This window comes from Mus pahari, chromosome 14 (assembly GCF_900095145.1).
Source record: "Mus pahari chromosome 14, PAHARI_EIJ_v1.1, whole genome shotgun sequence".
In the NCBI taxonomy this organism is placed as follows: Eukaryota; Metazoa; Chordata; class Mammalia; order Rodentia; family Muridae; genus Mus; species Mus pahari.
Window position 1 is genome coordinate 86406741 of NC_034603.1, and position 27090 is coordinate 86433830.

Sequence of the window (27090 nt, forward strand, 5' to 3'; positions counted from 1 at the left end):
AGCCGGGCGTGGTGGCGCTTTAATCACAGCAGAGGCAGGTGGATTTCTGAGTTCGAGGCCAGCCTGGTCTACAGATTGAGTTCCAGGACAGCCAGGGCTATACAGAGAAACCCTGTCTCGAACAAACAAACAAAAAAAAGTTTTATTTTTGATTATGTATATATGGATGTGTGTTCACATAGGGGCACATGTGTATGTGCAACCTGAAGAGACCAGAAGCGCCAGCCCCCCCCCCCCCCCGAAGCTGGAGTTATAGGCAGTTGTGAACCGCATGGTCGCATGGTGTGGGCATTGAGAACCAAATTCGGGACCTCTGCAAGAGCATCAAGTGTTCTTTAACAAACTGAAGCATCTCTCCAACCCTCACTCCCTCCACAGCCTGTTTGGTAATTGACGTTGGATAAACTGGTGAGGTCCATCTGGCTGTTCACCTCTGTCTAGGTCAGCACCGAGACCTCATCTTACTGAGTTGAGGTGTGGCCACTCAAGGCATGCTCTGTCCACAAGTCCCCATTAAATCCTCCTGTAACCCTAGGTCTGTCTGTCACTCCTCCCTCCGCCCCGTTTCTGGTTCCTCCCGCACCGACCATCAGTTTTCCGGCGCTGAGTGGAGTTTTTTAGATCCAGTGAGGGGTCCCGAGGGAAGCAAACCCAACAGGACGTATGTCCGGTCATGCTCCGTTCTGTCAGTAATGTGCCTGCACACAACGATGTTCCCATAAGAGACCTAGGAGGGCCAGCACTGCAAGTCAGCCCAAATCCAGACTGAGGAGCCGGTGCAGCTCCAGGACAACTGCGGAACACACTCCACCACAGCCTTGAGGGTTTACATCCCCCATCATCTTCCCAGCCACACCCACTAAGGAGGCTGGGTCTTCTTGGCTCAGTCTGCTGCTGCGCATGCTTGCGCATGACCTCTTCTACGGGCTGCCTCACAGATATACTCAGCCATCTGGGCAGCCCTTGGGCCAATCAGACGGACGCATAAAAGCAAATATTGAAATCTCCTCCCCCTTCCTGAAAACCATATTACCAGAGGTTGGATATGAATCCTCAATTTTAGGAGACCTGTCAGACTGCGCATGCGCTTGTCACGTGACAGCATTCTGTTCCTGTCATTTCCCAGGGATCAACGCCAGTTCTGGATGTTGTCAGACGTTGGCACTTATTTATTGCCCTTCTGTTTTGTTTTACGTATGTATGTGTATGCACATCTGTGTGTGAACACTGGTGTGTGTTTATGTGTGTATGCTTGTGTGCGTAGAAGCCAAGACATCCTCAGGAGCATCGGTCACTCCCTTTGAGACGGGGTCTCTCACTGGCCAGGAGCTCACCAATTAGTTTACACTGGCTGGCCAATGGGTCCCAGGGGTCCACCCCCGCCCCCTCACTTCCCCGCTTCAACCTCTCCAGCACTGGGATTACAAGCATGCGTGCGGCCACACCTGACACTTCCGTGTGAGTTCTGAGAATCAAAGCCAAGTCTTTACTCTTCCAAGGCAAACACTTGGCAGGCTGAGCACCCCACTCCCCTTTTAAAAATCATCTTCATTCATTCTAAACCTCCACACAATTCTATATGCTTATTTAAACCAGCTACAAATACCCCTGCGACTCTAGGCAGTTCACTTGCAGACCACAATCCATGCTCGCATATCCTGGCTCCCAGCCTCTGACCCCAGACCCACACCTAACTTCTTCAAGTATCATAGTTTTGTACCATCCAGAGTCATGACATTGCTAACCACACCCCCCTCTCTAGACAGAGTCCACCTGCCCTCTCTACACGCCTGGCAGAGAACCTGGCTCGTCATCCTCCTCTCCTCCTGCCTCTGGCCATCCCTTTGTACCATCTTTGAGAATATCCACACCTTCTCCATCAATGTGTGTGGTCCCCCCCCAGACTCCTTGAGGCCTTCTCAGCATGCCTGAGGCCTCACTGGCCAGTGTTAAAGACAGACAAGCCCGGAAGGGTGGGCTGCCCACCTCAGCATCCTGTCTTGCCCCATCTGTCTTGTGTCCCCAGGTTAAGCATGGGCAGCTACTGAAGCAGCAAGAGAAGATGATCCGTGACATGGAGCTGACTGTGGCCCGCAGGGAGACCATCGTCACCCAGGCTGAAGGGCAGAGCAAGATAGACAAGAAGGTGGTCACCAAGACAGAGTTCCACTACCAGCAGAGCGAGCTGCGGAAGAAAGTCAAGGAGATTCACAAGGTACGGCCTGTTCTTCCTCCACTCCCAGCACCCAGTGACGTGAGCGATGCGTTCCTGCCCTGGCTGCATGTCTGTATTAGAGGCCGGGCTCAGACATATGTTAGGATTCACCTTTCCTCGCTGCATATGGTCAGCAGGCATCTCCATCCATCCCCACTGGCTGGCCCGAGGCATCTGCTCCCACCTGGTCACCCCAGCAGGACACAGAGTGGCCACCTGCCTGCTCTGGCTTGTCCACTCAATTCTGAGGGACACGGGTGGACCAGCAGACCTTGGATCGTGGTCCATAATGCCCACCCGTTCCCAGCTTCCCTTCTCCCCATTCCTGAGGGTCAAGGTCACTGTTGCTTTGCCTTGTCTGTGACAGAGTACAGACAGGAGGGAAGGCTGAGCTTCAGGACTGGACAAAGCAACCCCTCCCATGCCGGTGGCACATGCCTCTGTGTCTTCTGCGCCAGGGCCCCCCACCCCGCCTGGCGAAGAGACGGCATCTGTCAGAGCATCAGCATTTGATGGGCGCTTCTGAGCACACTGGTCAAAGCCACTCTTGGCCCAGTCACTGGGAATCTGTCTTGGGTCCAGCAGACTACCCACACTGGGCACCACCCAGCACACAAGAGGCCACTTCTTGCTAGCAGAAACAGACTCTAGGGATCCTGAAAGAGCCTTTAAAAAAAAAAAAAATCCCGGTACTCACGAGGAGATGGGAATGTGGCGGCTTCCTCCCTAAAAGAGGGCTAGGCACACAGCTCAGAGCCCACTCCCCTCCCAGGCCAGGGCCCTGGGATGAAAGCTCCCAGTTGTCCCAAAGTCCCCACTAATAGGCCCTCGGGCCCTGGGCATATTTGGGACCTTTAGAACACCACTGGAAGAAACAGGAGGAGTACCCACCTCCTGGGGAGTCGGATGGTCACGCGTAACAGCGTGTATAAGGTGGTGGTATTAAGGAGACCATTGTCATCCAGGCCGAGAGATCTGGGAGTGTAGCCTCTACCCCACCATTCCCTCATGACCGGGCATATTGTCTCACCTGCCTGCCTTAGCTTACTAACCTGTGGAATCCACGTTCTAGAATCCTCCAGAGAACCAAACAGAGATGAGTGAGTCCCTGTAGGAGCAGGGTGTATGACTCACACCTATGAGTCCACCGTGCAGGCGGCGACAGAGGAATTGCCTCAACTTCAAAGCCAGCTCAGGCTATATGTGAGACCCGGTCTCAAAACAATAGAAAATTTAACGGTCGCTATAGAGTACATCCTGAATAGGACAAGATCAACTAAATAGAACCATTCGTGTGGACAGGCATGACTAGAAGCTTCCAGAGGAAGGTGACAGAGAGGCATGTCTCAGTCTTCGTTCACTACACCCGGTGGCCTCTCCTGTCCCTTCCTCAGCTTCCTGCTGCCTGTCCAACCTGCCCTAGCTGCCCTGTCAGTCCCCACCGGAACCTCTGTCCACCCAGAAGCAGGCATCCGTGGGCCTCGCGTCCCGCTGGCCGCACGCAGCATGGCCTCCACCTTCTATCCACAGATGGGGCCCTTTCCCCCTTCCGCCAGTCCCTCTCCGAGTTCTGTGTTCCCAGGAGGCCGCCAAGGGTTACTGTTTGCACTTCGCCATTACCCAGACTCCCGGCCAGCCACCAAACACTGCCAGTCCCTTCCTGATGGCCCCAAGCTTATTCCTGCCGCTCTGCCGTGCACACTTCCAGAGAAGCCATGCCCTGTGTGAGCTCTGCAGAGGAGCCCGGCTCCACCGCGGGCCCGCCCACTCCTGCCGTCCTTCCTTATGCTCCCCACATAGCCTCGGCCCTTCCTGGCGTCAAGGCTTCAGGGCTGACCTCGGTCTCCAGGTCACTGTGCTCCTTGAAACCACACACTTGCACAGACTGCATCCCCCACGCCGCCTGTGAAGCCACAGCCTCCCTAGTTGGCACTGTCGGCCTCTGGCCCTGCTGTCCCGGGGGCCCAGCCCACCCCACCCCAGTACACATCCTATAGGCTCTGGCTTTGGGGAGCTGTGGTGCTTTGGATAAGATGCCCCCATAGTCGTGGGCGTTTGACTGCTCGGTCCCCTGTTGGTGGTACTGAATACCTGGTCTCCTGTGATGGATTGTAAATGCTTGGCCCAGGGAGTGGCATGATTAAGATGGTGTGACCCTGTTGGAGTAGGTGTGTCACTGTGGGTGTGAGCTAAAAGACCCTCGCTCTAGCTGCCTGGAAGTGAGTCTTCCACTAGCAGCCTTCAGATGAAGATGTAGAACTCTCAGCTCCTCCTGCACTATGCTGGCCTGGACGCTGCCATGCTCCTGCCTTGATGATAATGGACTGAACCTTTGAACCTGTAAGCCAGCCCCAATTAAATGTTGTCCTTTATAAGAGTTGCCCTGGTCATGGTATCTGTTCACAGCAGTAAAACCCTAACTAAGACATCCCCCATTGGTGGTACTGAATACTTGGTCACCCCATTGGTGGTACTGAATACTTGGTCACCCCTCTGGAATGTTAGCCCAAATACCCCGTTCCTTCTCTAAGTGGCCCTGGTCATGGTGTTCTCTCACAGCCATAGAAAAGTGACTGAGACAGGAACTCCCCCAAGCCCCTAGGACGAGGACTCTGAGGCCCATGGCTGATCCTTAGCCGACACCTCTGTCTGCCAGGTGGCGTGGATGCTGGAGTCCACCAAGTCCTGTTTCTCTCCTAGGCCACAGATGAATGCGCCAACACCATCTCAGAACTGGAAGAAACTCAAAAGCTCCTAAGCAGCTCCCTCCAGGAGAAGCAGCAATTGCTGTCAGAAACACAGGCTGCCACAGATGTTCTTGAAGAGGAGATCAGCCAGCTCACAGCTCTCAAACGGCAGGTAAGTATCTTGGGAGGTCCCCGGACCGGAAGCATCCAGGCAGGGTGACCACCCTAGGAGAAGCCTGTGCATTTCCCAGGCAGAGATCTTCCCGCATCCAGCCACACCCTTGGCCGATGAGCACCACCTACTCACTCACCTTTACATCCTTTGCAGGTCATTCATACCACACAGCATCCTGAGCTCGACCTGTTACTGGCTGGGCAACATTCTGGATGCCAGGGCCACCAAATAGAACAAAGTCCCTAGCTGCATTGAAGAGTTCATTCTTGGGGCACAAAGATGGAGGATGTCAAGGGCCTTAGAGTAGAGAGAATCAAGGGGCTGAGCTTTTGAGAGGAGCAGTTCAGTCAGGAAGGCCATGTGGGAACCATAATTGAGTCAAGACTTCAAGGAGGCGGGAGAAGGGGAAGCCATTCAGGTAGGTGGGGCAGCGGGGCCAAGAGGGGCCTGCCCAGACCACACTGAGCCTTGTGAGGTCTGAGATACTGACCTTGGGAGGTGGCAGAGAGCTCTAGGTCGAGGGTGAGCTGGAATCAGGATGACCCCCCTCCCCTCCCCCACACCCCCCACACCCCCGCTCTGGGACAGCATGGAGCAGAGCATCAGGAGTAGACGTGCAGTGGTGGCACACGCCTTTAATCCCAGCACTTGGGGGGCAGAGACAAGTGGATCTCTGAGTTCGAGGCCAGCCTGGTCTACAGAGTTCCAGGACAGCCATGGCTATACAGAGAAACCCTGTCTTGGAAAACAAACAAACAGAAAAGAGTAGACTTCAGAGGCATGGCAAACCTGAATGAATCCCAGTGTCTGAGCCTGCATGTAATTCAGAAGCTGCCCCACTGGGATTTCCAGTTGAGCTGACCTTAGTATGAGGCTAAGAGAGCCTCTCAAGGTCTCAGGAAAGCATCCAGCATCAGTCCTGACAAACTCCACCTCTTAACAGATGAGCAAGGTTCCCACCTGGTGGGGTGCAAGGCCCCCGCCCTTGAGCCCTGGGACCCTCCATATACCACCTCTCCTCTTTGGCATCCTCTCCAGGATGCTTTAGGGACCAGAGTCCTCCCAACTTCCGAGGACAGACATGGGGTCTCTTTCCCACCCAGAACCTTTTGGAGATCGTGACCCTGCAGACCCGTGCCAAGCACCTGCAGGCCGCCATTGACGGGAAATACGTGTTCCTGCACCGCAATAGCAAGTCCCAGCTGATGGAGCGTAAGCGCCTGAGCGTCCAGCTGTCCCGGCTCAACGCTGTCCTCTCCAGCGTGCAGGAAGATTACCCCCAGTACCACGAGGTGCTGCAGAAAATTCAACAGAAGATCGCCACCAAGCTGGAGACCCCAGAGCCCTCCTAGACAGCACCTGGCCCACACCTCCCAGGGCTGTCCCGGGAGCAGACCCAGGGAGTCACCCCATGTGTCTAAGAAACACTGGCAGGCCAGACACAGGAATCGAAGCCTCTCTGCCGCTCACACCAGGTGTAATGCAGCCACCTGATCCGACGCTCTGAGCATACCCACATTCCCTGTGTGTGAAAAAAATCCACTCTCCTGTGGGACTTAAGACCATCCTGTTGGCAGTTCTACGGTCACATCAGTGCCTCTCACTGTCCTGGGACAGACCCTCAATTTTGTGGAGCAAGTAACGGAGAGAAGAAGCCAGGAGTAAGGTGGACTATTTGAGCCCTGGGAACGCCTGCTCCAGCCCTCTGAAGCCCAGCAGAGACCCTGTTCTCCACTCCTCAGACTGCTCGGCCTTCTCCTGCCCCCGCCTCTCAGGAAGCCTTAAATTAGACTGAAACCCAAAGACCAAAGCCGTGGACCCCAGGAGTCCAAGGATAGCAAATGCCTATGGAGCAGAAACTACTTCAGAAAAGGGACACCTGTCTCTTCATCCACCAACCTCTGACCGCTCTCTTCTTCATCTCTGCCTCCCCTACCCTGGGATTTCTGGGCACCAGTTACCTTTTTGCTTGTGTAGATGAGAAACGGAAGGGATAATTTCAGTTTTAAACTTTAACAGCAGAAAAAATAAAGTTTACAAAAGCTGTTTCTGGTCAAAAGGGTTAAGACACATTTATCTTGAGACTTATATCTAAAAGCCAAGCAGTGGTGGTACACACCTTTAATCCCAGCACTTGGGAGACAGAGGCAGGTGGATTTCTGAGTTTGAGGCCAACCTGGTCTACAGAGTGAGTTCCAGGACTGCCAGGGCTACACAGAGAAACCCCCGTCTTGAAAAAAACAAAGAGACAAAAAGATTGATATCTAAAACAGCCAAGCAGCAGCCCATCCTATTCATCCCTCCACAGACACACACACACTCACACACACACACACACACACACACACACACCCTACTCCAACACAAGAGCCCCCGCTCACCCGCCAGCCCCGCCCTGGACACACCCACCGCAGCCTGGCTGTTTAGAAATGAGAGCTGGCCTGGAGAGATTGCTTAAAGGTTGAGAGCACCGATTGCTCTTCCAGATGCCCTGAGTTAAATTCCCAGCAACCACATGATGGCTTAGAACCATGGGATCTGGTGCCCTCTTCTGACATGCAGGCAGAACACTGTTCATAATAAATAAATTTTTTAAAGGAAGGAAGGAAGGAAGGAAGGAAGGAAGGAAGGAAGGAAGGAAGGAAGGAAGGTGAAAGCTGCAGCCATTTCAGTAGTGCACCTGTAAGCGCTGGCTGGCTTGTTTGGTTTGTTTTAGAGTTTTCTGATCGTCTGACAACCCTAGGGAACTAGGCTCAGCTGCCTGTCCCCAGTACCAATTAAAGAGACAGATAACAATAAACAGCAGAGAAAGGGGGTTTAGCTAGTGTGGCCACTTTGGGAGGTAAAACAAATGGGAATGGAACAAATTGGGGGCGGGGTGTGTCCTGATGTGAGAGGGCAGAACTCTGAATAGGGCAGAAGAGCCGTGTAGCCAAGCATGCTTGGTCACGCACGGTACACTCCTGTCTGTTAGGGGACCTTTGCAGAGACCCTGGAATAGGCACAAGCCTCAGCCAAACACCATCTGGGAACAAAGGTTTGTGGCTGCTTTCTGACTCCAGCAGAAGAACAGCAGCATATGACTTGGCAGGTGTAACGGGGGGAGGGGGGCACGGGGGATGGGCGGGTCCAAGACAGGGTCTCTGTGTACTGTTGGCTATCCTGAAACTCACTCTGTATGTTCACCAGGCTGTCCTCAAAAATCACAGGGCTCCACCTGCTTCTGCCTCCCAGTGCTGGGATCAAAGGCGTGTGCTGCCATCGTTGGCTGCTGGTGTCATTTATAAGAAGAGAGAAGGGAGGCCGGGCGTGGTGGCGCACTCCTTAAATCCCAGCACTCTGGAGGCAGAGGCAGGCAGACTTCTGAGTTCGAGGCCAGCCTGGTCTACAGAGTGAGTTCCAGGACAGCCACGGCAATACAGAGAAACTGTCTTGAAAAACCAAAAGAGAGAGAGAGAGAGAGAGAGAGAAGGGGAAGCCTGTGTTAGGATGGGCTAGCATACGGTGGTATGTTTTGGTTGGGTGTATTAATTACATGAACCAAAGGGGGCTTTGGATTGCTGGACTTCTATACTTTAATAGCTGGTCCCCAGCAGTCAGCCTTAGGCGGAGGAGGTGGCCAAATAAGGGAAGAGACCTTGATGGCTAGCTTTAGGAATGTAATCTAATGTTTGTTTGTTTGTTTGTTTTACTTTTTTTTAAAGCAAGGCAGAAGGAATAGGGACAAGGGAAAGATTGCCAGAGCCAAACTCAGCACATTCAAGCTGGCCAGAGTCCCTCCACCTTCCCTCACTGGCCAGTCCTCTTGGCTCTCCTCATCCTGCACAAACTGTGCTCAGATAAGCTGCCAGAGCTGAGAGCAACATTTTCTCAGGCTTTTCTCCTCTCCCAGTTTGGGATGCGGGTGATGGTTTTAATTTCTTGGTGTACATTGTTTCAAAAGTTTGACAGTCAGAGGCACGAATGCCCTGTAGTACCCCTCCCCCCAAAGAGTGGTCCCAGCGGTACAGGAGAGTCAGGGCCTTGCACATGATAGGCCAGTGCTCTACCCCTAGCTACATCCGGCCTGCCAACTTTGGTTTTTGAAACAGGGTTTCACCAGTCCTTGGCTGGCATCAAATTATCAATCTTCCTGCTGCTTCTTCCCGAGTGCTGGGATCACATGCCTGCACCATTACCCCGGGCTTCTGGCTCAATGTATGACCTGCATCTTATATCAAATGCCCCGGATCATTTACTGTTTCACCATCGTAGGTTTTCTGTGCGATCACGTGTTTGACTCTGACTCCAGGTCTGGGCTGGTTTAACCTACTGGAGCTTTTGCAACGCGATGACGTCCTTGGGCTGCCATCCCAACACCTGCGCACGCTGTCGTCCTCAGCCACTAGGGGGCGCAGCGATAACACTCACACGGACTCCGGCGCCTACGCAGGAGGTCGTGTCACGAGGTCCGCGCGGACGAGCCCCGCCCACAGACCACGTGACCCACGCTGCCCGCTGAGCCTGGGGGGTCTTCGGCCTGGAGGGTGATTGCGCAGGTGAGCTGGGCGAGCTGGTGGAGGCTGTCTCAGGCCCCGGAGCCTCCCGGAGGAGCGGCCTCCTCCAGGCAGGCAGGGCCGACTGTCAGCGAGTTCCTGCTTGGGAGAATCGAGCAGAGACACGGCGGCATAGGTGAGACCCCCCGACCCAGGCAGCCACGGACGATGACCTTAGTAAGACAGCGGGCTCAGGCAAAGTCCGGGATTCTAGTTCGTGCCCGCAGTGCCAGGCGGGCAAAGCTCTGTGTGTATGTGACGCAGGGGGAAACTGAGGCACAGAGAGACCGAGAACCTTCACCTAGACCTCCCGTGTCTGACAGGTTGGGTTTGGACTCGCCTGTGCCTGGTGGTGCAGCTGCTTTCCAGAAAGCAGGCTTGAGGTCACCAGGTCAACCGTAGCCTCTGAGTTTAGTTCCTTCCCTTTTTTTTTTTTTTTTTTTTTTCTCTAAATTGTGGCTGAGAGAACAGACCTCAGCTGCCTGCTCCCAGTTTCTGGGACTTTGTTCTGATGCGTGTGTCTCTCAGTTGCGCCCGAGGCCTTCTTGGAGAATCCTGGAAAATGCAGATTCCCACCCTGCCCGGCAGAATCTGAGCCTGTGAGTGTCCTTAGTTGCTGAATCATGGTCAGTGTCACATATGTCTGAAAGGGCCAGGTGGAGCTGGGCCTTACTCGGCAGTAAACACAAAATGAGTCTCTGGTCTTCGAGCCAGATCCACACGCTGGATCTTTCTGTGGCTCGTTATGGTGGCTCATTATGGCCGCTGGGCACCTGAAAGACCAAGGCGTGATTGGAGGGGAGGAAACTGCAGCCTACGCAAACACTCCAACTCCCTCAAGATGCTGGAGATCACTCACCATGGTAACGGATTTCAGTCAGGCCTACGTAATCGAAGGCCCACAGAACTGAACAGAGCTGGGTGTGGTCTCCAAAGCCAGAAAGCCCAGCGTGTGGGAGATGGTGGCAGGGACCCAAGCCATCCCTGGCTTCATAGCAAGTAAAGGCGAGCCTGGGCTACTACAGACCCTGTCTCAGCATGGCAGCCATGTGGGTTCAGAGACCATCCCAGTTGGTCAACACATTTAAGTGCTGGGAGCATGGGAGCCACTCCCAACCGTTCTGCACCCATTTCTTCATTCTGGCCGGCCGTTCTTGAGTTACAGCTTTCAAAACCAACCAACCAACCAGTAAATATAAGTGAAGTGCTTTTCTGAGTCATACTTGGTGCGTGGTGTGGGGTCCTCGGAACCACCAGGTCTATAGGCAGTCCATCAGAGAGGTATGGTGACAACCTGGGGCTTACAGCTGGCATCTAGGTGTGGCAGAGCCCCAGCTGGGTCATAGTTCACAAACCCCCTCCTGGACTGTAGAGCTGGGGAGCCACTAGCCGGAGAAAGTCACAGGAATTGTGGGTAAACACTGCCAACCAGAAGCACCCTGACTCACCAGTGGCCACAGTTGGTCCCCAAGTGCTTAGTCAGAGTATTCACAGCTGGCTCTTCTGCAGCCGGGCCATCTCCTGGGTGTGTCTGGTGACCCTGAGAACCTCTGTGCTGAGCCCCATCACATGCAGAAGTCATCCCAGCCTTCTACCCAAGCCCCATTTCCAGAAGGCCCACACTTCTTTCTGCAGCTAGCGAACCCTGTGGCCCGGTCCTGGGCTCATCTCTCCAACTCCCTCCCCTTAGGGTTGGACTTGGGCTGTGGTGGCTCTCCCACCTTCCCACTCACCCTTTTCTCTTACACAGAAGGCCCTGTGATAGTCCTGGCTCCCTCTCACATCTGTCTGTACCTGTGTTGTGGGGCCCATGTCTGCAGAGACGCCCTCTGCCTCTGAGGAGTCTCCCATTGTCTCCTGTACCCGGCTTCTGTCTTCCTCTCCGTTGCTCTGGGGGAGATGCTCTGGCTGCCTCCTTCCACCTCCTGGCAGTGTGTGTGGGTGTTGCTCAAGAAGCCCCACCCACACTGATACTGGCTCCTCCTCTCCTCAGGCCTTCAGAACTATTCATGCTGCCCCGAACCAACAGGCTTTCACCATGAATCTACGGAAGCCCCTCTGTTCGAACTCCGTGGTTGGGGCCTGTACCCTCATCTCTTTGACTACAGCAGTCATCCTGGGTCACCTCATGCTCCGGGAGCTAATGCTGCTTCCCCAAGACCTTCATGAGTCCTCTTCAGGACTGTGGAAGACTTACCGACCTCACCACCAGGAAGGTTACGAGCCAGGGCCCCTGCACATCCAGGAGCGGACTGAACAGCCCAAAGAAGTACCCACACAGTGTGATGTACCCCCCAGCGGCCGCTTTGACTGTGCCCCCGACAAAGGCATCTCCCGGGAGCAATGCGAGGCCCGCGGCTGCTGCTATGTCCCAGCAGGGCAGGTGCCGAAGGAGCCGCAGATAGGGCAGCCCTGGTGTTTCTTCCCTCCCAGCTACCCAAGCTACCGTCTAGAGAACCTGAGCTCTACAGAGTCGGGGTACACAGCCACCCTGACCCGTACCAGCCCGACCTTCTTCCCAAAGGATGTGCTGACCTTACAGCTGGAGGTGCTGATGGAGACAGACAGCCGCCTCCACTTCATGGTGGGTGTGGGCATAGCCGATCGGGCTGGGTCAGGCAGATGACGGTCACGAGGGAGGCCTGTGCAGAGACAGGCCAGGCAGAGCAGAGAATAGGTGTGTGTGGGTAGGTGACATATTTCCTAAGGATATGTGTGGTATGACTGTGTGTGGACACTTCTGGGACACCAGGTATGGGCAGAGTGGTGTTAGAGGTTCTAGAAGGCAGGAAAAGGCAGGCACAGGTGGGAGACAGGCCAGGAAGTATGTGTATACCTCATACACAGGTAAGTTCAACAAGTATAAAAAACTAACAACTATTTGTGAGGCCGGGCAGGGGTGACACACACCTTTAATCCCAGCACTTGGGAGGCGAAGGCAGGTGGATCTCTGTGAGTTCCAGGCCGCTCCGGTCTACAAGGCGAGTTCTAGGGTGACCAGGACTACACAGAAAGCTTGTCTCAAAAAGCTGGAGTTCAGTGTTGGAGCATGTGCCTGACATGTGCAAGGCATGATCCCCAGCAGTGAGAACACAGAAGCAGGGGATCATGCCTGTAATCGCAGCATTCAGGAGACTGCGCAGGAGAACTCTGAAGGAAATGTCAGCCTGGGCTCCAGAGTGAGCTCCAGGCTTGCCCAGGCTAAGAGTGAGAAAGCCTGCCTCAAAAATTAATTAATTGATTGATTAAAAAGACAAATAAGGCAAGAGAGAAAAGAACACACAGAGATCTACTGTTCAGGTTTCATGGGTGTTCTGCATTTAACAGCCCCAGGGAGGTCCCCTTCCCTCCAGTTACACAGTTGCAGAAACAGAACACACAGTGTGCAGTCACCCCCATACTTGAACTGATGACTATCCTGGAGCCACAGAGGGACTGCAGTGAAGGAAGGAGCCACTGGGGAAGGGGGCCTGGCTCTGGAAGGGCTTTGAGCACCACTGTTTAGTACCTGTCTCTTTAGCTACTTTATTGGGTTCTTTCACCTACCCTTCTCTCCCCTCCCAACCCCACCCCCACCCCCACCCAGGCCGTGGAGAGGAGAGAAAGATGGTTAGAGGGGAAAGGGTGGTGGGGGTCGACCTCGTTAGACTATCCCTGCCGATTAAGGGGCATCGAGTTCCCTGCAGCAAACCCAATCTTCGTAGTCAGGATGTCCCCAGCGGCAGCACAGAGAAGAGCTGCCGCTCCAGGCTCTGGAGTTTTTATACCATCTCAGGAGTCCCCAGAATTCCAAAGGGAAACTGTCTTCGGCTGGCAGAATCTCGCCCCTCCCAGAGCACAAGACAGTCATGGTTAGCTGCTGTGGACAGTCTGAGGCATACCCCATACCCCACACCTGGGGTTAAAGAAAACATTCCCTGGCTGGTGAGATGGCTCAGCGGGTAAGAGCACAGACTTGTCCTTCCGAAGGTACCGAGTTCAGATCCCAGCAACCACATGGTGGTTCACAACCACCTGTAATGAGATCTGACGCCCTCTTTAGGTACGTCTGAAGACAGCTACAGTGAGTGCACTTATTTATAATAATAAGCAAATCTTTGGGCTGGAGCAAGGAGGGACTGAGCTGGGGGGGCCGACCTGAGTAAGTGGGGTTGACTGGAGTGAGTCTTGGTCCTAAATCATATTCCTAACAACCACATGAAAGCTCACAACCATCTGTACAGATACAGTGTACTCATATACATAAAATTTAAAAAAAAGAAAAACATTCCCATAACTTTTCTAAAAGATTTATTATGTATACAACATTCTGCCTGCACTTATGCCTGCAGGCCAAAAGAGGGCACCAGATCTCATTACGGATGGTCGTGAGCCACCAGGTGGTTGCTGGGATTTGAACTCAGGACCTCTGGAAAAGCAGCCGGTGCTCTCAACCTCTGAGCCATCTCCAGCCCACATAATTTTTTAAGAAGCCAAAATTCTCACCATACTGTCTCCCCTCTCCTAGATCAAAGACCCCGCTAGTAAGCGTTACGAAGTGCCCCTGGAGACCCCACGTGTGCTGAGCCAGGCACCATCCCCTCTTTACATCGTGGAGTTCTCAGAGGAACCCTTTGGAGTGATTGTTCGCAGGAAGCTTGGTGGCCGAGTGCTGTGAGTTGGGTACCTGGGGCATTGACTCCACCCTGAGTGGCCCCTTATGGTCAGAGGTTCTGCAGTCAGCAAACCTGCCTGCCTCATTCCGAACCCTGCCACGGGGTGGGGGGGGGGGGGGGGGGGGNGAAGGTGGTTCACCTAGGCCACGCTCCATCACTGCTGGGGCAGGAACTGAAGCAGAGGCCGTGGAGGAGTGCTGCTTACTGCCTTGGTCCTCATGGCCCACGTAGCTCAAATTCTTATCCAACCCAGGACTACCAGCCCCAGGGTGGTCCCACCCTCAGTGAGCTAGGCCCTCCCACATCAGTCAGTCAAAATAAAAAATACGCCCTCAGGTTGCTTACAGACCAATCTAATGGAAGTATGTTCTCAGCGGAGAGTCATTCCCTCTTCTAGATGGCCCTCGCTTGTATCAAGTGATCACCCAGTTCTTGGCTTCCAGCTTCCTCATTGGGTCCCAGAGGTTCCCTCTGTGGCTTCCCAGTGAGGACTGGTACCTCCCAGGAGAGACACGGCAGTGTGTGGAGTGTGTGGAGACGACCCACCACAGAGGATGATCCATCCAAGTGCCAGGGGGATTAGGGGAAGACCGTCGTCTGTCCACAGTGGCGCCCCCTGCAGGCGGCACACGTCCCTGCCAGCAGCCTCTCTTAAGCCTTGTGTTTCTCCAAGGTCCATGTCCCCCCTAACAGGACCTCATGTTGGTACCCCTGTGCCCTCTGACCTGAGGTGATATGGGACCCCCTTGGGCATTCCGGCACCGGCTTTTCCCACTGTCTTCAGATGCTGAGAGCCCCTGGGCTCTATGTGGCCGTTGTCCCCAGGTTGTAATCTGGCGTCCCCCCACAGGCTGAACACAACCGTGGCCCCCCTGTTCTTCGCCGACCAGTTCCTGCAGCTGTCCACTTCCCTGCCTTCCCAGCACATCACAGGCCTGGGCGAGCACCTCAGCCCACTCATGCTCAGCACCGAGTGGACTCGTGTCACCCTCTGGAACCGGGACATACAGCCCTCGGTAAGAGACGGGCAGTGAGCGCGAGGGTGGAGGCTGGGATCCCGGGTGCGAGGCGCTGTCTCTTGTCACCCCAGCAAGGTACCAACCTCTACGGATCACACCCTTTCTACCTGGCACTGGAGGAGGGTGGCTTGGCTCACGGTGTCTTCTTGCTAAACAGCAATGCCATGGGTGAGTCACCGGACTGGGGCTCCTCGGTAGTAACTTCCGTGTGAGAGCTTGCCTGCCCCAGAGTCTGCCTGTCTCCAAGCGACCCCCGTGGAGAGAGTCCTGTGAGCAGAGTCCCCCTCATCCTCGGTACCTAAGGAGGTCCTGGGTGGTTCTCCAGGCTCACCTGTTCCACGTCCTTCAGGCCTTGCTAAGTTGGGCTTCAGTACAGCTGCCCCAGACCCACCCTGAGGGCACCCCCACAATTCATATTGGAAGAGCCACACTTGCACTCACAGGTTGAGTCCTCCATGTGTGGGGGACTTGTTCCTGAGCCGAAACACTTCCTTCCAGATGTCATCCTGCAGCCCAGCCCTGCCCTAACCTGGAGGTCAACGGGCGGGATCCTGGATGTTTATGTGTTCCTAGGCCCAGAGCCCAAGAGCGTTGTGCAACAATACCTGGATGTTGTGGGTAGGCCTGCCCCCTGCCCACTGAGCTCAGACCCCTGTCCCTTGCCCCATGCCCCCAGTCCCTGCTCACTTGCTGTACTGGTCCTCAGGATACCCCTTCATGCCTCCATACTGGGGCCTCGGTTTCCACCTCTGCCGCTGGGGCTACTCCTCGACCGCCATTGTCCGCCAGGTGGTGGAGAACATGACCAGGACACACTTCCCAATGGTGAGTGGAAGTCAGGGTGAGGGCAGCCGCAGCTTCTGTCCTCTTGGCTCCCGACCTCAGCTTCAGCTCCCGTCCTCTGCCTCAGGATGTCCAGTGGAATGACCTGGACTACATGGATGCCCGAAGAGACTTCACCTTCAACCAGGACAGCTTTGCCGACTTCCCAGACATGGTGCGGGAGCTGCACCAGGGTGGCCGGCGCTACATGATGATCGTGGTAAGCAGGTTTGATCGCAGCCAGTGCTGCTGCTGCCGTATGACCTCTTCCTCCTACCTGAGCAGTTTCCCAGTCTCTGATGTGTCTGCTGCCCAGGTTCCTGGACACACCTATGAGCTCAGGGCTCTTTGGTCAACAGGCGGATCCGCTGAACTGCTCTAACTGCCTTAAAGCCTGCGGCAGGGGCCGTGAGGAGCTGGGACTGGGCTGAGGATCTAGATGTGGTTTGTGGGTCCTCCTGGCCCTGCTCCTCTCTCAGGCCAGCTATGTCCATATGAGGAGGAAACATGCTTGCCCTGTGCCTGTCCCCGCAGTGTGAAGGTCCAGGAAGACCAAACAGTCACTGCCATGGGATGTCCTTGAGGGGAAAGAGCAAAGCCCTGGGAGATACGGCGTTGTAAGGAAGGACCACAACTACCTTGCCACCACCACCACGGGGCAGTGAATAAATAGCGGTACAGGCAGTGAGGGCCACCCAGACATTAGGCAAGCCCTCTACCACTGAGCTACACTGCCAAGTCTCTTTCCAGTTTTAATTGAGGCAGGGCCACACCAGATTGCCCAGCCAGGCCTTGAACTCATAATCCTCCTGCTTCCGTGGTCCAGGCAGCTGGGATGACGAACCTGTATCACAAGCCCCCGTGCAGATTTTTTATTTGTTCTTCTAAAGACAGGATCTCCTCATGTAGCTCTGACAGGCCTGTCAGTCACTGTATAGAGTAGACAAGGCTGGCCTCAAACTCGCCTGCCTGCCTCTGTCTCCCAGTGTGTGCCACCATGCCTGGGTGCTTTTTTTTTTTCATCTCCACTTTTAAAAAGTAAGTGGGGCTGGAAAGATGGCTGAGCAGTTAAAGCTTAGTGCTCTGGAAGAGGATTGGAGTTCGGTGCCTGGGACCCACACCAAGCAGCGGCACCTGTCATTTCAGCAGTGCACACATGCATGCGCACACACAATTAAAAGTAATAAGCTGGACAGTGTGGTAAACACCTTTTTTTTTTTAAATATTACTTATTTATTTATTTATTTATTTATATGAACACACTGTAGCTGTCTTCAGACACACCAGAAGAGGGCATCGGATCCCATTACAGATGGTTGTGAGCCACCGTATGGTTGCTGGGAATTGAACTCAGGACCTCTGGAAGAGCAGTCAGTGCTCTTAACCTCTGAGCCATCTCCCCAGCCGATAGGGTGAACATCTTTAATTGCAGCACTTGGGAGGCAGAGGCAGGTGCATCTCTTGATTTCTGTGCCAACCGGGTCTACAGAGTGAGTTCCAAGGCAGCCAGGGATATACAAAGAAACCCCGTCTTTAAAATTAAAAATAAAATAAAAAAAAATAAAAATGGCAAATGTAAGCAACTCCTGTAACTCTGGAAAGCCGGAGAACATGAGGATCACGTGTCCAGACTCGCTCACCCCTGCTGCTCCCAGCAGGCTTCGCACCACCCGACCTATGCAGCTTTCCTGTAGAGGCTGTCTCTGCCGCCTCTGCCTCAGCCAGCTCTCTTCTCTGGGGCCTGAGCTTCCACCTCTGCCGCTCCTGCTGCTCCTCACTGTCAGCTTCTCTTCCCAGGACCCCGCCATCAGCAGTGCAGGCCCTGCCGGGAGTTATAGGCCCTACGACGAGGGTCTTCGGAGGGGCGTGTTCATCACCAATGAGACTGGGCAGCCACTGATTGGGAAGGTAGCATGGGGGACGGGAGCTGTGGGGGTGGGTGAGGGTCCTCCCCGGGGGTAACTCCTGACGTCACCTGAGGCTTTCTAAGTGGAGGGTGTTCTCAGACATCATGAGTAGCTGGGCCCAGCGTAAGCCTAGCAGACCTTTTGTGAGGCCTTGGAGATTGGGGGAGAGGGGTCTCCCTCGTCTTCCTTGTCCCTGGGGGCCTTCTGGGAGTTCTGAGTCCCGACCTCCCCATCCTAAAGTGTCCCTGGCCGTGGGAGAAGTGAGGGCTTGTGTCTGATGGTCAGGGATCCAATGGGGCCATCTCGCCCTCTTCCCCGTGCTCTGGGTCATGGCTCATCTGCCCCACGGCCTTATGTGTAGGGCCGGCCTTTGCTCTCCCAAGGCTGAAGGCCTCTATGCCCTGAGGCATTGTGGGAGAGACTTGTTTGATGTTGGGCTCCAGGCTCTCTGATGTCCTTGGCTTAGAGCGAGGCTGCTGCTCTGCTTGAGGCCCGGCAGGGCTTTGGCGCCGGATCTGTGTGGTGTTGGTTCTTCCCTCTGGGCTCTTGTTCAGGTTTGGCCTGGAACCACCGCCTTCCCTGATTTCACCAACCCTGAGACCCTTGACTGGTGGCAGGACATGGTGTCTGAGTTCCACGCGCAGGTGCCCTTCGATGGCATGTGGCTCGTAAGTGCAGTCCCATCCCTCCCTGGGTATACCCCCAGCCTCTGGGGACCAACCTAGCTCACATCTCTGCCTCTTCCAGGACATGAACGAACCGTCCAACTTCGTTAGAGGCTCTCAGCAGGGCTGCCCCAACAATGAGCTGGAGAACCCCCCCTATGTGCCCGGTGAGCCCCGCTTGCCTGCTTGGAGTAAGGACGGTGCTCGAGTTAGTGGCTTAAAGCAGGGAGTGAGCAGGGAGTGAGCAGGGAGTGAGCACCTGTCTGGTTTGGGGGATGTAAAGCTCTTAATGTTTTTGGCAGTCAATAGACAGAGCAGCCGCAGGACACAGGGAGAACCCAGGAATGAGGTCCCACAGCGTGGGACACAGACGTGGTCACAGCTAGCTGGTGCCTCAGGGTAAGGGGTTTAGGTCCAGATGACAGACACTTTGAGTCAAGAGAAGGTGGATGTGGAGGCTGTAGGTTTGCAGAGGACCATCTTTGGTACACTTGCCCTGTCTTTGGACGAGCAGAGGTGTATAGTGATGTGCCCCAAGTACCACTGGGGGGCGAGGATAGGACCAGTTTCAGGAGGCTCTGCCCTGGGCAGAGCCCAAGGAGGTGTCGATCAGCGCAGAGAGTGTGGGCAAAGGAGAGGGCACAGGGACCCCTGGAGGGAGTTACACCTAAACCTAGTGCTCCTCTCGCCTAGGGGTGGCTGGCGGGGTCTTGCAGGCAGCCACCATCTGTGCCTCCAGCCACCAATTCCTCTCCACACACTACAACCTCCACAACCTGTACGGCCTCACTGAAGCCATCGCCTCCAGCAGGTGAGGCTCTGCCCGCCCTGTGCCAGCCTGCCCTACACTCACAGTGGAGGTCGAGAGGTGGGCTGGCTCATGTCAGGGTCGTGAAAGGAAGGGAAAGAGACCACCACACCGCCCGTGGGCTGGTGATGCCTGCACGTCTGCTGAGCTGGTTGCTGTTCTTGCCCCCAGCATGGGTCCAGCTTCTCCCTGCCATGCCCAGCCCAGCCCAGATGTTAAGTGGGGATGTCACCAAAGGGACTCCATGTCTCTGGCAAGACTCAGAGTGGTGGCTCACCTGTAAATGACTTAAGAGTCGCTGGGGTAGGCCTGACTGTACCTGGCGTACTTTAAAGATGGCCTCTCTTTCCCACCCATTCTGTACCACTAAACTGTCATTTCCTCTTGGCCCTGATCCCCTTGCTGCCGGCCCCCGTGCTCTGTTCTAGCACATGGGTGTGGATTACCCAGGGGAGCCCAGGTCTCTGTGTTCTCGTCCCGCTCAGGGCCCTGGTCAAGACTCGGGGAACACGGCCCTTTGTGATCTCCCGCTCAACCTTCTCGGGCCACGGCCGGTACGCTGGTCACTGGACGGGGGATGTGCTCAGCTCTTGGGAGCATCTTTCGTACTCTGTGCCAGGTGGGTACAAGCTGCCTGCAGGGCTCTGGGGTCCTTTTTGGGGGGCTTTGGGTTGTGGGCTCACTGCAGATAGTATTGTGGTAGCTTGGGGACACGCACCATCTCATATGGCACGTAAAGCCTGCTGCTGGTCCTTACTCACCTGCACCAGCAGCTCACCTGTGCAGTGTGGCTCGCCTGGGCACCTTTCTTCCCAGGATCCCTGTGTCTGTTTCACCCTGACCACTGCTTGAAAGCCCCCAGACTCTCATCAGAGACCGGTTGTTCTCTGCTCACCCCATCCTGAGACATGGGCCATCTGTTCCACTTGCTTTTGGGGGTTTTGTTTGTATTTCAAGACAGGGTCTCTCTCTCTCTTTCTCTCTCTCTCTCTCTCTCTCTCTCTCTCTCTCTCTCTCTGTGTGTGTGTGTGTGTGTGTGTGTGTGTGTGTGTGTAGCCCTGGATGTCCTGGAACTGGCTTTGTAGACCAGTCTGGCCTCAAATTCATAGAAATCTGTGTGCCTCTGCCTCCCAAGTGTTGGGATTAAAGGTGGGCACAACCACAGCCCAGCTGCCTGCTCTACTTGCAAAAAGGAGTTTGGTTTTTATTCCAAGAACTTGAATGCCATTGGCCCATGTTAGGTCAGAGAAGTCAGGAGCCCTGGAGAAGAGAAGGGAAGGGGGGGGGAGAGCCAGGCTCCACAGCTAAGGGGTCTGACGAAGAGTCTGGAACCTTCTAACTTCTGGAAGACTGGCTTCTGTGTAGGATATGCTCACAGACCGATGATGGGCCCCAGCTAGCTGAGCGCTCAGAGGTGGAGCTGGCTACCTCTGCCTCGTGGGCTGCAGCTCACTCCAGGAAGGCCTGGCAGGCCAGGAGCCAGACTCAGAGCAGCCTCGCAGAGCTAAGTCTGGTCTTTCTCCTTCTCTTTTGGGCTCAGGTCTCTTAATGTCCTGAGACTGCCATAGCTGAGTGCAGCTTTCTGGGGACTTAAAGTCACAGGAGTCCATCTGTGGATAGTGACTTGTCTATAAGTCTGCAGCCAAGGAGTGACAGAGCCACACCCCCTTGCCCCTCACAGCCTTGGGAACCCTTCATTCTGCTCTAGGCCCTCTGGGCATTGCTGCTGGATGAATCTCTAGCTTCAGGGCCATCTTCCCATGTGACTTTAATTGTCCCATGACATTTTCTTCAGAACCACATCAACCCCTTCACCTTAGTGCCATTACATCTGGAGAGCTCCTGTTTCCAAATGAGGCTATGGTCACATATCCTGCACTCCAGTATATCGGGCTCTGGGCTACTCTGCTGGCCACAAGCGTTAGGACAAATGGAAAGCACAGAGAACTATGGGCTCTTGCCCGTCAGCCCAGGATGGCGAGGTTAGGTTCAACCTGTCCAGCAGGCCTGTCTGTCCAGCTACTGTCTTGGTGACCTGGTGCCACTCTGCCTCTGTACCCAGACATCCTGCAGTTCAACCTGCTAGGCGTGCCCCTGGTCGGGGCGGACATCTGCGGCTTCATGGGAAACACGTCAGAAGAGCTGTGTGTGCGCTGGACCCAGTTGGGGGCCTTCTACCCCTTCATGCGGAACCACAATAACCTGGACAGCATGGTAGGCCAGGGTGGCAGCGAGTCCCCACCCACCTAGACCCTCTCCTGGTTAATCCCATACCTGCTGGAAGAGCCGGTCCGTGCCCTCCTCTTCACACAGGATGGCCAAGGAGCTGTGGGTTTTGGGGGGCAGAAATTCTGTTGAACCCAAGACCTAGGAGCCCAGACACTTCCTGTTCTAGTGTGCTTTCTGGCTACCAAGACCAAAGCAACTTGGGCAGAAAGGGTTTATTCCATCCTTCGCGCCTCACAGTTGTGAAGGGAAGTTGGGGCAGGAGCTAAAGCAGACACCACAGAGGAACACTGCTTGCCCCCCTCCCAGCTCTCAGCTTGCTTTTTAATGCAACTCAGGACCCCCTGCCCAGGGGGTACTACCCATGGTGGCCTGGGACCTTCTCCATTAATCATTAAGTAAAATGCTCCCCCAACCCTGCCTTAAAGGCCAGTCTGGTGGGGCTATTTTTCTCAAGTGAAGTTCCCTTTTTCCAGATGATTGTCAGTCTGTGTCAAATCGACAAAATGCTAAACCTCCTTTGTCCTGTCTGCCCACACAGCCTCAGGAGCCGTACAGGTTCAGCGAGACAGCGCAGCAGGCCATGAGGAAGGCCTTCACCTTACGCTATGCCCTTCTACCCTACCTGTACACTCTCTTCCACCGAGCCCACGTCAGAGGAGACACGGTGGCCCGGCCCCTCTTCCTGGAGTGAGTTACCTGGGTCAGAGATTGACAGCCCACATATGTCCCTGGGAGGACTGACCAGAAGTCTTCTGGTGCCCAAGAAGTCCCTCCTACTAGGGGTGTTCTCACAACCCAAGCAGGCTGCAGCTGAGTACGACAGGAGGGCCTCGTGCTCGCAGGCCCCCTGGACCTCAGCTCAGCTCAGCTCAAGACATCAGAGTATAGACAACTGGCTGGGGTACCGACAGGCTTGTAGCTGACAAAGCTTTGATGAAACAGACATGACTGATCCGTTTGGGGTGGCTTAAGAGAGAAGGTCAAGCAAGAGATAATCCCATCTGTGTCCCCGACAGGACTCTGCTTACATAGGAGGCATCTCCAGTGGGCAGGCAGAAGACAGTTCTTGGGTAGGAGGGGAAGCAGCTCACTCTACAGAGAGCAGCATTCTCTTGTACCACACACAGATGAGTTCCAGACAGACTGGATGGTTAAATAGCCATTAGGCTGAAAATGGCTCGGTTTTGATACAGTGCTTGCCTTAGAAGCGTGAGGGGTCAAGTTGGATTCCCACTGCTTTAAGAAGCTGGGCATGTGGCATGTAGCCGTGGTGGCACTCAGGAGGCAGAAGCAGGTGGATCTCTTATCAGTTTGAGGCCAACCCCGGTCACAAAGAAACCCTGGCTCAAATAATGACCAAACCAACCTGGGCATGGTGGCTCTTGCTTAGGTCCAGCACAGGGAGACAGCTATACCGTTGGGTCTTCACTGGCTACTGGCCAGTCAGCCTGGCCTTGTCACCAAGCTTAAGGTCCCAGTGAGACCCTGTCTCCACAGATGACACTAAGGAACAGTGCTAGAGGCTGTCCTTGGCCTCCACGTAGATGCACAGGCGCGTGCAACACACACACTCACAGTCTTAAGCAGGTGTAAATTATTTACCTGGAAGCATTATAATGCCTGCACAGGAATGAAAGTAACCAAGGCTGTCAAAGACTCAAGGGGGCAGGTACTCAGTATGCGTGTTCCACGCAGACACATGAGGACACAGCTGTGCACACTGAGGGTATTTGTGGCTCCCTGGTGCATGCCTTAGTTCCACAAATGGAGTTCTCTGAAAAGCATGAGGATCGATCGTGCCCCTAGCACTGCGATCTTGCCTTAACGGTCAGAGCAGAGCCCAGGAGTGATGAGGTATATGAGGACAGCTGGGGTCTGCCAGGTGTTACATGGTGGCTGTTGGTCAGTGAGATTTGGGGAATGTTTCCTGGTCATCGATGCTTTCTTTTCTTTCATTTTACAAACTTGTGATTGGATGGCCGGCATCGCCGTCATGAGATTCAGGAAACCGTGAGCAAAGCCAGAGTCTCCCCAGTGCTTCGTGCCTGAGCCTGGAGAGTCAGCAAAGCAGGAATTGGTCTGTGCTCTGGCACAAGTGTTGCAGATCCTGGTTCCTGGGGTTTCTCAGAGACCTGGATTTCCTGACTCCGTGCAACTGAACAGCTGACGCCTGAGCCCCAGTCACCAGGCCCTCACGCCTGTCTCTCCCTTAAGGTTCCCTGAGGATCCCAGCACCTGGTCTGTGGACCGCCAGCTCTTGTGGGGGCCCGCCCTGCTCATCACACCTGTGCTTGAGCCTGGGAAAACTGAAGTGACTGGCTACTTCCCCAAGGGCACCTGGTACAACATGCAGATGGTGAGTCCCGAGGTCCCTCGTACACAGGCGAAGACGAGGATTCACACATCGGTCTGTGATCCTCTTACCTATCAGCTCTTTGCTGTAGCCCCCACTTCCAGAGGAAGAAATTAAGTCTGGAGTAGGTAGCTTCCGGGGCCCAACAGCCATTGAGGCAGAGCTGAGCCAGGCTAATACCAAGTCCATCTCTGGGGTCACAGCCAGCTTGTCCCAAGAGCACGCATAGACCGCCACACATAGCCTTGGGGACAGGAGAACCTGGCTCTGAGTTTCAGCATGGTAGCTTGGGTGTTACCTGGGACCCTTCTGATGGGACCCCTTCCTCCAGGTGCCAGTGCATACCCTTGGTACTCTCCCTTCTCCATCACCGGCCTCATCCTTCAGATCTGCTGTCCACAGCAAGGGGCAGTGGCTGACACTGGAAGCCCCATTGGATACCATCAACGTGCACCTGAGGGAGGGGTACATCATACCACTGCAGGTACACAGACCCAGCAACTCCAGGGCCTCAGGAAGGCCTGGCATGGGCTTGGGGGGGGGTGGCAGGGAGCTGGTCCAGGGTGCAGTCTGCTTTCCATCCCTGGAACTGTCAGGATACACCCACTGGCAGTCAGGGTGACACCAAAAAGGACAAACTTGGGTCTACGCAGCACCAGGCCAAGGTAGTCATTGTGTCCTGGAAGTGTCCAGGGTCGGAGGTATGACATGTGCCCCGTCCTCTTCCCAGGGTCCCAGCCTCACAACCACAGAGTCCCGAAAGCAACCCATGGCTCTGGCTGTGGCATTAACAGCAAGCGGCGAGGCCGGTGGGGAGCTGTTCTGGGACGACGGGGAGAGCCTTGCGGTTCTGGAGCGTGGGGCCTACACACTGGTCACCTTCTCAGCCAAGAACGTGAGTCCCAGGGCCTGTCCAGGCTGGCGGGTGGAAACCCAGTGGAGGGAAGGACTGGGCCAAAGTACCCAGTGGCCAGCATGTCCCTTGTGTCTGCACAGAGGAGGCTGCCTGTGACGCTTTAGTGAGTCTCTATCCTGATGGGCTCACGGTCATGGTCCAGTGACATTTTTTTTTCTCCTGACACTACCAGAATACCATTGTTAACAAGTTAGTGCATGTGACCAAGGAGGGAGCTGAGTTGCAGCTGAGGGAAGTGACCGTCTTGGGAGTGACCACGGCTCCCACCCAGGTCCTTTCTAACGGCATCCCTGTCTCCAATTTCACCTACAGCCCTGACAACAAGGTAAGAGGGCAGGCTAGGGATTGGGGATCTGGCAGGAGCAAAGAGGGTGCTAAGGACACTCTTGGTGCAGCCAATTCAGACACACTCCCAGGAGGGAGACAGGGCATTCGGACCTCACAGAGTAGAATGGGCCAAGTGGGACCTCACCCCTTGCCTTATCTACCCTGAGATACAGCTCTGATGGTGGAGGCTATGAGCTGCTAAACAGAGCTTTGCTCCTGATGGGATCCAATGCCGATTCTGAGGCACAGGTCCCTCTACCTTGGGGAAGGATGACCCGGTGTGTGCTCATCGCCAGCCTGTGTCCAGGCCATCGGGGGCCTGGCTGGGGGAGGGAACCACTTGCCACTGAAGCTTCTTTCCGACTTCCAGAGCCTGGCCATCCCTGTCTCACTGCTGATGGGAGAGCTGTTTCAAATCAACTGGTCCTAGGAGACTCCGTCCGTTTACAGAGGCCTCCAGGGAGGCAGTAGGAGCTTGAGCTGGCTCTGGCTGGTGGCTCCTATAAGGTCCTGCGTCCTGCTCTCCTGACACATCTTTGAGCTTTTCCCACCTTGTCACTGCATGTACCCCTGAAGCTCTGTGTTGTTAGGAGAGTGAGGCTTGCCTCACCTGCCCCACCCCAGTTGTCTGTCACTCGCCTCGCACTAGAGAATGTGGGGACATCGTGTCTGCACCAACATCAGGCTGTGCAGCCACTGCAGCTGCAACCCTGCAGAGACAGAGCTGGTGCCATCACCAGGTTCCCAAGACTTGAGAAACTTACTGTGAAGTGTACTTACTTTTATTAATAAAAAGGATATTGTTTGGAAGCAGTTTTTACATCACGTCATGTCTTTATATCACCTTCGTGTCACATCTCTATCTAAGCACTCTCAGGTCCCCATGCCACCTCAGGGCATCAAGAACAAAGCCTAGGATGGGACTTCCGGAATGGGGCCTGAGCCCTTAGTCCCAGGCATAAATCTGTCCTGGCAAACCCAGAGAAAAGTTGTTTTATGTCTGTCAGATACCAAATGTGTCACCAGAGTTGATGGGCTGAATCACCAGCTAAGCCACTCCTGTGATCTCCAGAAAACCCAGAAGCAAAGGCATGGGGAGTCTGGGGCCACTCATCTGACTGGATCACTGTTGACAGGAGTTCTCTTAGCAGGGTCACCTTGCCTACTGGGAGCCTCTTAGGCTTTTGGCTCCAGTGATGAGACAGGAGAGTAATCAGATTCTGCCCCACCCATCCCACCCATCCCACCCATCTTCCCTGCCTGGAGCACTAGAAAGCAGGGACATGGAGGGGCAGACAGGTCCGGCCGGCTCCCCAAGTATCCCAAGAGAACAGAAGGGATGGAACGGGAACTGGTGCCTCCCAGGCAGCAGCTCCTGTAGCCCAGGTGGCCACAGGCATGCTGGCCCTGGCACCCTGCCAGCCTCAACACAGAGCCAGTCAAGTGGTGCGATGGAGCTGTGGATTGGCGTACCCCGGGCAGTTCCCACTTGAGACCTGGACGGGAAGCTTTCCGGGAAGGGATGGGCTAGAGGAGGCTAGTGCCACTGGCTGAGGCCTGATCCCACAATGGTCCACACCGCATAACCACAGTGTGAGAGAGACATGGGGAATGTCCGAGGTAGCCCCAGCATCTCATCTGGAGTGACGATGTCCAAAAGCCTGGGACAGTGGCACCTGTCCCGTAGGGGTTAGGCAGCAAGGGGCCTTTGCACAGTCCTGTCCCCTCCCAGACATTGCATGACTTAGTGTCAATGCCCCCTTTCCCTGGCTAGAGG

The 27090-nt window shown here is 54.9% G+C and overlaps 2 protein-coding genes across 4 annotated transcripts in view; both read left to right on the plus strand.

Moving 5' to 3' along the window:
• The window catches only part of Ccdc40 (coiled-coil domain containing 40), a 36779-nt gene extending 30350 nt beyond the window's left edge, over positions 1–6429 (plus strand). Inside the window, exons 19-21 of the mRNA XM_029546428.1 lie at positions 2027–2215; positions 4916–5074; positions 6181–6429. Of these exons, the coding sequence (XP_029402288.1) occupies positions 2027–2215; positions 4916–5074; positions 6181–6429 (597 nt within the window). The remainder of the gene's footprint in view (positions 1–2026; positions 2216–4915; positions 5075–6180) is intronic.
• Positions 6430–9485: 3056 nt separating this feature from the next.
• On the plus strand, positions 9486–26129 carry Gaa (glucosidase alpha, acid). 3 transcript variants are annotated; one of them, XM_029546183.1, is made up of 21 exons: positions 9537–9748; positions 10141–10211; positions 11606–12196; positions 14120–14265; positions 15118–15283; positions 15358–15454; positions 15785–15904; positions 15993–16111; positions 16197–16328; positions 17906–18016; positions 18570–18683; positions 18763–18847; positions 19374–19491; positions 19974–20107; positions 21551–21702; positions 22256–22404; positions 23932–24073; positions 24402–24554; positions 24801–24965; positions 25159–25311; positions 25684–26125. In XM_029546183.1, exons 3-21 carry the CDS (start codon positions 11651–11653, stop codon positions 25741–25743), a joined length of 2862 nt encoding a protein of 953 aa, XP_029402043.1. In that variant the 5' UTR covers positions 9537–9748; positions 10141–10211; positions 11606–11650; the 3' UTR covers positions 25744–26125. The 3 variants fall into 3 exon arrangements, with proteins under 3 accessions (XP_021068064.1, XP_021068065.1, XP_029402043.1); XM_021212405.1 differs by lacking the exon at positions 10141–10211 and having other exon boundaries at positions 9486–9748; positions 25684–26129; XM_021212406.1 differs by lacking the exon at positions 10141–10211 and having other exon boundaries at positions 9486–9615; positions 25684–26129.
• Positions 26130–27090: the final 961 nt, after the last annotated feature.

What these genes read in the sequence shown, in the direction of transcription:
- Gaa (XM_021212405.1), top strand. Translation starts at nt 11,651, where the DNA reads ATGAATCTACGGAAGCCCCTCTGTTCGAACTCCGTGGTTGGGGCCTGT. An exon ending in GGCGCTACATGATGATCGTG is followed by an intron (nt 16,329 to 17,905) that starts GTAAGCAGGTTT and finishes TTCTCTTCCCAG; the next exon opens with GACCCCGCCATCAGCAGTGC. An exon ending in GCCCGGCCCCTCTTCCTGGA is followed by an intron (nt 22,405 to 23,931) that starts GTGAGTTACCTG and finishes CTCTCCCTTAAG; the next exon opens with GTTCCCTGAGGATCCCAGCA.